The sequence below is a fragment of the Miniopterus natalensis genome, chromosome 3, assembly GCF_054644295.1.
Source record: "Miniopterus natalensis isolate mMinNat1 chromosome 3, mMinNat1.hap1, whole genome shotgun sequence".
Classification (NCBI taxonomy): Eukaryota; Metazoa; Chordata; class Mammalia; order Chiroptera; family Miniopteridae; genus Miniopterus; species Miniopterus natalensis.
The window spans coordinates 7,558,712-7,567,859 of NC_142083.1; the positions used below are offsets into that span (position 1 = coordinate 7,558,712).

At 42.0% G+C, this 9,148-nt stretch overlaps 1 protein-coding gene across 1 annotated transcript in view; it reads left to right on the forward strand.

Moving 5' to 3' along the window:
- C9 (complement C9) overlaps window positions 1–1,400 on the forward strand; it is a 40,509-nt gene extending 39,109 nt beyond the window's left edge. The window contains exons 10-11 of the mRNA XM_016223850.2: window positions 125–353; window positions 749–1,400. Of these exons, the coding sequence (XP_016079336.2) occupies window positions 125–353; window positions 749–771 (252 nt within the window). The 3' untranslated portion in view covers window positions 772–1,400. The remainder of the gene's footprint in view (window positions 1–124; window positions 354–748) is intronic.
- Window positions 1,401–9,148: the final 7,748 nt, after the last annotated feature.

The window sequence follows — 9,148 nt, forward strand, 5'->3', positions numbered from 1 at the left end:
ATAATAACCCTTCAATAAGCCTTTTGTCAAATTAGTTCATTAATGAGTAAATAATTCAGTGAAGAATGTTACAAGCTCGGCCAGTAGAAGAAGACCTAAAATTAAATGTTTTGCTTTCTTGCAGCTGTCTCCTATACATAATCTGATTCCAGTGAAAATGAAAGATGCACACCAAAAGAAAGAGAATTTCGAAAGAGCCCTTGACGATTATGTCAATGAATACAGTGTGAAAAAATGCCGCCCATGCCGCAATGGGGGCACCGTGATTCTGCTGGATGGGAAATGTGTGTGCTCTTGCCCAGTCACAGCTGAGGGGGTTGCCTGTGAAATCAGTAAAGAAGTAACTATTCCCGGTGAGAGAAAGTTATTCGATGTTATTAGGAACAATAATATGCATTTTGGGGTTATTTAATTTATCTCATCTATCTTAAGTGTCAACCTGGTGCTTTGCCACCCAAAAAGCATGTGTATTCTCACAAATTCCACACTATTGGTATGCAGGACCTCTATTTTCTCCCCAGTTTTCTCTTTCATTGCCAGTCACACTTACCCTCCCTATACAAGCTGAATATCCCCTCTGGTTTGGAGATATCTCACATCTTAAACCTCACTCTGTTCCCAGTACCTGGGCAGAATCCTGCACATCATGATATAACAGGCTGAGGGGGTGAATAAATAGATGGGTGAATGCATCCAAGGTTGAAGTCCTATTAATCATTAAGATTTGATGATCCTTTGTTTTCTCCAGAATTGTCAATGGGCGAGAAATAGAGTTGTTGGTTTCCCTGGGATCACATGGAAGGAAAATCAGCAGGAACACTAAGACGTTCAATTTATGATGTTGCCCATGGAGACAGTCCTTGCTGCCAAATGAAAAGCAACGTGCTTCATGAAAATTCTACCAACCTCTGAAGTCTCCTCTCTTAGCTCCAAGGTGCTTTTTTCCCTCCTTAAACTCCTATAGTGGTTCTTTTTTCTTTGTTCCCTAACAAGGAGAGTCAGTAGTGAAATATGCCAGGACTGCTTTCTCCCACAGGCAATGCCAATCTCTTGCTAACAAATCAAAATTAAATTGAAAAGAGAATGTTGGTTAGAAAGACTCACGTAACTGCCAAAGTGCTTTGTGTGACTGACATGTTCTGCCACTTCCACTGCCACGAGTCTGTACCATGCAGTTTTGTTCCTGTTTACTTAGTTTCATCTTTTTTGGTCATTTGTCGTTATGTCCATTCATTCATTCATTCGATCATTCATTCATTCAGCGAATCTTTACTGAGCACCTATCATGGGCACAGGACTCTGTTTAACTCTAGCTCTCCCGTTTAACTCTATATGTCCACAGGAAAAAGTCTATTGTATTTGTAACCAAAAAGTACTAGATTAAATTGTGTGAAATTGTCTCTGTTGGGTCATATTTTACCAAAAGAAAAAGAGAGAGAGAAATGAAAACAGTGATTCATATGATTCATTTTAATATCTATCCTTATGAGTTGTATAGGGTAAAGCTACACATAAGAAACTGATTAGGGGAGCTGGCTGTACCATTTTATCCATTAGCTAGCATGGTAGTTAAGGCCTGAGATCTTTGAAAAGACCTGATAACTCAAAGAAAGAAAGAAAGAGGGAGGGAGGGAGGGAGGGAGGGAGGGAGGGAGGGAGGGAGGGAGGGAGGGAGGGAGGGAGGGAGGGAGGGAAAGAAAGGAAAGAAAGAGAAAGGCTCAAAATACAAATGGGGAAAAATGCAAATTCAAAGTTAATAAATATTTTAATAAACATCAATAAAATGTATCATGTCAACTCCATTAATTGGCATTCTTATTAATAAACATTTCATGCATTTATAAATAAATTTAAGTTAGTTTTCTCACTTTGTGGAAACTCTAAGAATGCACATGATTACTGAGAGATCACAGTAAATAAACTGCGTATTGGCAAATAAATTAAAAAGTAAAATTTTAAAAATATTACTTAAGAATTTTTAACAACAAAGAAAAAGTTTATTAGCTATGGAATGCATTTAATTTTTTTGCTTAATTTATTTTCCTTTTTATTGAATTTATTGGGGAAGCACTGCTTAACAAAAGCATGCGGGTTTCAGGTGCACAATTCTACAGCTCATCCTCTGCACACTGATTGTGAGCTCTGCTTTCTGCCTTGCTGCCTGCTAGGCTCAGTGACTGAAAGGGCCTCTGGCTGTAGCACTCCTCCGTCAGGCTAAGCTCCGCAGGGGGAGCCAGAGGGAGTCCAGAGGCTGGAGCTATTGCTTTCCCCTGGCTGAAGCCACACTAAGGGGAGTGCTCCACCCAAGAAAGATGGTGTCTGTGGTATGGTAGAATGACAGCACAGGGATCCTGGGGTTGTCCCTGTGGGTACCTTTCCAGGGTCACAAACGTCAGACTCTCCTCATGTGACTCTGGTCCACTTTGCCCTCCCTCTGCCAGAGCCCAGGGTGAGTGGCTGCTATTGACCTTTTGTGTATTGGCCCTTTCAGAGGGCCTGTGTCTCTAGTGGACTCCTGCCTCTCCCTGGCAGACAGAAACCCCGCTGCTTTGCACAGCCAGGTGTTATGTGGGCGCTTCTTCTCAGCTCTGATGCTCAGGGCCAGGGAGCCCAGCTTGGGATTTAGACCCCAGGCTTCTCAGGGGAACCCCTGCAGCTGATATATCCCTCCAGAACCTCAGCCGCCGCCTATAGGGGCAAGAACAGCCTTCTTCATATCTCGGCCCTTCCCACTAGTTTTGATGTGGCTTCTTCCATAAATCCTTGGTTAAAAGACTTCTCTTCAGCCCATCTTCAGCTCGGTATTCAGGATGGTTGTCCTATATCATTTATTTGTAATTCCAGTTTGGTCCTAGGAGGAGGTGAGTGTAGCTTCCGTCTACAATGCCTCCCTCTTGGATCTCCTATGGGAGGCATTTTAGTATATTAGGTCTGATATAGAGATGGTACTCTAAAATTAATGGTGCCCTTTAGGGTATACTAAGGGGCCCTTTAGGGTATAAAATAGCCCTCCGAGCTCCAGAGAATTCCCAGCCCTCGAAAACCTGAGTGAATTGGGAAGACTGAGGATGTTGAATGCATATAAACGCTGAACTCTGGTCTTAAACAATTCACTGAGAGAGTTTTTGATATAGAGCATCTAGAACAAGGGGAGTAGTAACTACCGAGAATTTTGTTGTTTTGTCAAACAACAAAAGAGCTGAGCCTCAACCAGATTCCCAAGGATCAGCTTAATGATTTTTCTGAGTTCCTTCTACTGGAAATGGGGGGAACAATGTAGGGTTACCACTGGCAGTGAGATCCTTCAACCTCCCTCAGTAGATCATTTCCAGGAGGGTGCACCATTAAGATACTAGAAACTACCCAACAGGAAGCAGCCAAGAAGAGTCTCTAGACCTAAACTGAGGAAGAATCACCAGAAATTTGGGGAGAGAACCTTCTGGCTGCTGGGCATTACATGGCTCATCCTGGATTGTGGCTGGGAGAAGCAGACTCCTGAGAAGGGAAGTCCTGACTCGGTGGAGTATAACTTCCCCTTCACATGCTGCCCGCCAAGCACACCACCAATTCAAGGCAAGGGGCATGTGAGGAAGAGAGTCCTCTGGAGCTCTGGCTATACATTCAGATCATTACACTGAACCCCATCTGTTATCAAAAGAACCTGGAGAAGCCAGATGGAAATTGTGTTCTCTTGGGCCTAATGGAGAAAGAAACTTTAGGGTATTGTTATATGTTTTCCTTTTTGTACTTACAACTTAGGTTGCTTAGTTAGTCTACTGATCACATGGTAGACAGACAACACACTTAACTGGCAATGAGAAAGGGAAAAAACTCAGGGAATCATGGGGTGATCTACTTTCACCTTTGTCATCTTCCCTGAGTCTGTAAAATCCCAAGGCATGTCCATTACTTGCCAAACTTTCTGGCCTAATCTTCCTGTTGGGAAGGAAACTGGGAAGGGAGGAAGGAAGGGAGGAAGGGAGGAAGGGAGGAAGGGAGGAAGGGAGGGAGGGAGGAAGGAAGGAAGGAAGGAAGGAAGGAAGGAAGGAAGGAAGGAAGGAAGGAAGGAAGGAAGGAAGGAAGGAAGGAAGGAAGGAAAATAGATCCATTTTTCCATATAGGACCTTTTCTTTCTTTCATCCATTAAAATGCAAGTTACCATTAAGTTGTTAAGCACAATGACCAATCCAATGAGGGCATATATTTTGATGATGTCAGTTAAATCTCCTTGTCTTGGAAACCCAATGAGATAAAAGAATTACAACTTGCATTCTGCTTTGGAGAAGAAGGAATAAAGAGGTGAAAAGTCATGAGAGGAACATGCAAGACTAGCAGGTCCTCCTGTGTATTCTGAGTTCCCCAAAACCCAAGATGAGGGTCAGATACAAACTATAGCCACAACAGCAGAAGAAAGTAGTAAGTAAATTAACATACAACAGAATTCTGCTCTGCGCTTTGTTCTCTTTGCTCGTTGCTCTGTAAGTTGTTTGGATAAAAGACTTCTTAAGTAAAGTTTAGGTTACTTTTCCATTTTCTTACTTCAGCAGTTCTTTTAGAGTTTAGTAAACATTTGCCTGGGGTTGGGTTTAAATTGTAATGACAACTGTTTCCTGCCCTTCTTGAGTTTAAATAAAATTTCCTCATCTTAGTAAATACGGTGGGAGCTCTCCTATTGGAAGATGAGTTCACTTTGTACTGAAGGGGATTAATAAGTTATTTCTTCTAGAGCATTGATGTTCTGAAAGAGTTAAGGCCTCCTTTCATCAAAAATAGAAAGTACAAGAGTGAAAAGAAATCCATTTTGTTTTTAAAACAAAAAGTGAAAGGAAACAGCCAAATCAAGAGACTGCCCATTTCCCGCTGCACCGCCTTTTAAACGGGCCTGGCCATAGCCTGTGGTGTCCCTGCCGCTTTCCATTTGGCTGTCCCGCAGCTGTCCAAGCAGGGAGGCTAGAATTTCCTTGAATTGCTATGAAGCTATTTCATGAGTTCGAGTTGTTCTTTGCCGGCAAAGTTCAAAAACATGTTGATAAGGAGAGTCAAGTATAAAAAATAATGAAGTTTTAGCTCACCAGACTCTCAGTCTAGAAACTTGAGGGGTCACTTAACATTTGCGTGCTTTCATTTCATCATCAAAAAGCAACAATGTGGTGATCATCAACTAGTGTTTGACAATATTTTAGCCGAGAGTTTTCCTGCTGCTTCCCATAAATGGTGGGCTTCAAGGGCGGCTGTGTGCACATGCAGAATGAGTGTCCAGAGAGTGTACTGTTTTTATCAGATTCTGAAATGAACCCATGAGCCAAAAAAAGTTTAAAAAAAACAAAAGCTGCTCTAGGATCTTAGGGTGACAGAAGGAAGTGCAAAAATTAGCTCGCATTGGAGGAGTTTCAAATCTAATTAGGGAACCAAACTTAATGCGGCCAATTCAGTGGGAGAACCATATCAAAGAGCTTTGTTTCACGGTGTTGTCCGCAGGAGTTCAGGAAAATGGGGAGATGAATGAGCAAGCAGGGAAGGCTTCCTAGAAGAGGTGAGGCTCGACATCCCCCTATTCTCCTATCTCAGGGGTTTTATCTAGCATATTCGTGCTGCACACTTAAAGTCAATGATCTTATGTTTCTTCCCTAAAATGTTAACCATTCAGGTGATAAAGCAAAAATTATGTAAGATTATTTCTAACCCTGTATACTAAACAATTTCAACCATAGGCTTTTCAAAGCCTGTTAGATGCAACATTGACAATACTGTTAAATAATGATCAGTAGGTAGTGTTACTTAAATTTTCATTTGTGCAATTTTCCTCCATTTTCCTGTAAATTGACTTTTAAAAATGAAGCTGGTTTCTGCCAGCCTCACACTGTTTCTGGGCCTCACAGTCTCCACCTACCTGTCACCTTCAGTGAATACCAAAGGGACAGATTTTACCATTGCCTGAGCAAAAACAGTTTTCTAGACTGCAAATAATGGAAAGAGAATGCACGCCCAAGTCCTTGAAGGATTCTAACCACTTTTGCATTCTCTGAGCTACTTCTCCTTCCACTAGCAGGAATAATTGCAGTGCCCATACCAGGAAAATATAGCTTTATCTTCCTTTGATGGTATCATGACATTGTCATCTTTATTGCATTTCCTGTTTCATCTTTCTGCTCAAGGACTTGTGTACTTAGTTGATGTGACAGAAAATATACTCACATATTGAAATAATATATATTTTTTTAATCTTCACCAGAGGATATTTTTTCCATTGCTTTCCAGAGAGAGTGGGAGGGAGGGAGAGAAACATCGATATGAGAGAGACACATCAATTGGTTGTGTCCTGCATGAGCCCCTGGGCTGGGGATCGAGCCTGCAGCTGAGGTACATGCCCTTGGCCAGAATCGAACCCTCGACCCTTCAGTCCACGGGCCAATGCTCTAACCACTGAGCCAAACTGGCTGGGGAGAGATAATTATTTTACGTAAAGTGATTATGCTCCAAAAACTAAAAGTATAAACTTATTAGTGGGTTATGAGTTACGGCCTGGAGCTTCAACCCTTACCTGGTTTTCTCTTAGCCAAAATACTTCTCCTAAGTGTATGTTTTTGAGAAAATTTGTGTCAATAACAACTAAAAATTGCCTTAATCTGCCTTTACAAATAAGCAGAATTTGAAATGGAATTCAAGTTAAGGAACTAAAATTCGAAGTTCTCTTACCCAAAGTCTTGTCCGATCAGCTACATTGTTCATGGAAATTGCTAGACTTCTGTTTGGCACAGAATTTTGTCCAGCTTACTGCTACAAAGGGAAAGTCATGGAAAGACCAAGTAAGTGTAAGTAACTAGTACGTAGTGCAAGGTGAAAATGCGTGATAAACTTGGTAGTAAACTGTCAGGGTGCAGAATTATTCTTGCCTGCAAAGTTGCCTGGTGACCTGTTCGCCACCTCGCTAGTGTGAGTTGCCAGTGTGCCCCTCCTTTTTGCAGGCCCGCGCCTTGAAATCACCTGGGGAGCTTTAGAAAATACTGATGCCTTGGTCTCAAAACGATGTTTTTATTTGAATAGTCTGGGGTAAAGCTTGGTAACTGGGCTTTTAAAAACACTTCCAGGTGATTTTAACACACAGCCAGGTTGCGAGTCACTGCGTTAGACCCTCAGCTGTCCCTGCAGTGTGACGAGCCCCGTCTGAGCAGGCAGCGAAAGAAAGGCTTTCTGGCTGCCCTTCAGGGTGTCCTGGGCCGGCTCACATGGGTGGCCTGCCGGCGCCCAGACGCACGCGGCCTCCCTGTGCGCCCAGATTGCCCAGCTTCAGCCTCTGACACCCACCTAGCGTCTGGCGACTCCTCACGCCCCACCCCTCTTTAAAATACCCACAAGCTCTGGAGCAATGTCAGGTTCCTTTCTACCCCCTAAACTTGCCCCTGCCCTGCCTTCCTGCCTTGCCCTGGCAATGATTCCATCCGTATTTCCTACCACATCTTGATTTTGAAAAACATTTTCATTTTAGGGAATACATAAGGAACACCTCTTTTAATAAGGGATAATTAGTATTAGCTCGTCATCAAATTAAGAAAGCTGGTGCCCCTCTATTAGGTAAATGCTATCGTACATACAAGAAGATCTAGAGATTTTCATCCCCAAATTAGGGATTCAGTTGGCTTTCCTTTGCAATAGGTAACAAAGATGATCTTTTTGCTTTTGAAATTACTTTAGAATCAGGCTATATATTTAAAATAAAAGAAATCTGTGTACCAGAATATGTTTAGATAGGTACTGCAGTTGATTGGTGGGCAATCTAACTATTTGTTATCAAATACCGTGCCCTTAACTCAAGAATATCTAGTTCGCCAGTGTGAAGGATTGAGGCATTTGATGCTAACAAAAATTACTGAAAAATTAACACATGAACTTAGATTGAAATGTGCTTTATGTTTTTAATGAAATGAATGACAGCTTATCATAAGCTTATGAATATTTCCACCATTTAAATGTTGATGAGAATGGTTTAAATACACTTGGGACTGGTGATTAAAATGATCATGATCCTTTTGTTCTTTTAAGCATTATAGTTACATTTGTAAAAAGCACTGTCTACTCAAAATAGAAAAGTCAGCAAACTACAAAGTAAGAATTATGTATAATAACACCTCTACCCAAGTCAACCACTGTTAATGTTTTAGAGTGAGTCCTTCATTCATAGATGAAAGACAGATAAAATGGGTAGATTGATCCACAAACACAGACTTTATACAAGACAGGTTAATAATGTACACAGACGTTAATACCCAGGTACTTTTAAAAAAATTTTGTCAACTTTCCAACTTCAAACCTTCACCTATAGCTGTTCTCATACCACTGAAGTGTAATAACTGGGTAAACCTGACCAGTTATACAAATGTTCTGAGGGCTGAGATAACATGCAAATAAACCTTCCATATCAATGTGCGAAAGCTGGACAGACCACACAGTTCAAAAAAGGAAGTGCCTTCTGCAGAGTTAACTGCACACTCACTGTCCAAGTTTCAGCATCTGCGGGGTCGCTGTGTGCCAGGCACGCCAACGCTTCAAGGAAAATGGTAAGTAATCCATCTGGAGGCTCTCCCTGGTCTCCTGGCAAACACCTAACCTCTCAGAGAGCAGGGAGGGGCAGGGGTGCCTCTCGGCCGGGTGCTCCAGGCCTCGGGAAGTTTTGCTTGTCCCAAGTTGTTCCATTTGCTATTGAAGCTGCTGAGTGTTTGTTATACCACTTGAGAGACTGGGGCTACAGGAGTTCCCTTTTCTGATTCTAGCCTTCAGAATAGAGGAAGAGCTTTGCCTTAGAGAAAGAAAAGTTGTATTTTTTTGCCTTTGCTTCTTAAGCTAGCTGGGTTCCAGAACGAGCAATGCAGTTAGGTTTCCTATGATGAGCACTTGGATCCCAGAAGAGCACTGCAATCAGATGTGCTGGGTAATAGTGCTGACGGCCAGGGCTGTTTGGACAGCACAGTGGATTTTGCAAAAGGAGCTCCTTTGTTTTAAAAAAATGCATTTTTATTATTTTAAATAAGAAAAGTAAACAAAGCCCAAATAGTCCAAACCTTAGGAATGGATGGGTTGTGTTCCCCAAGTTAATTGAAAGTCATCATTCAGAGCACGCTTACAATTGTGACCCGGTTCCCAGTCGTACCAT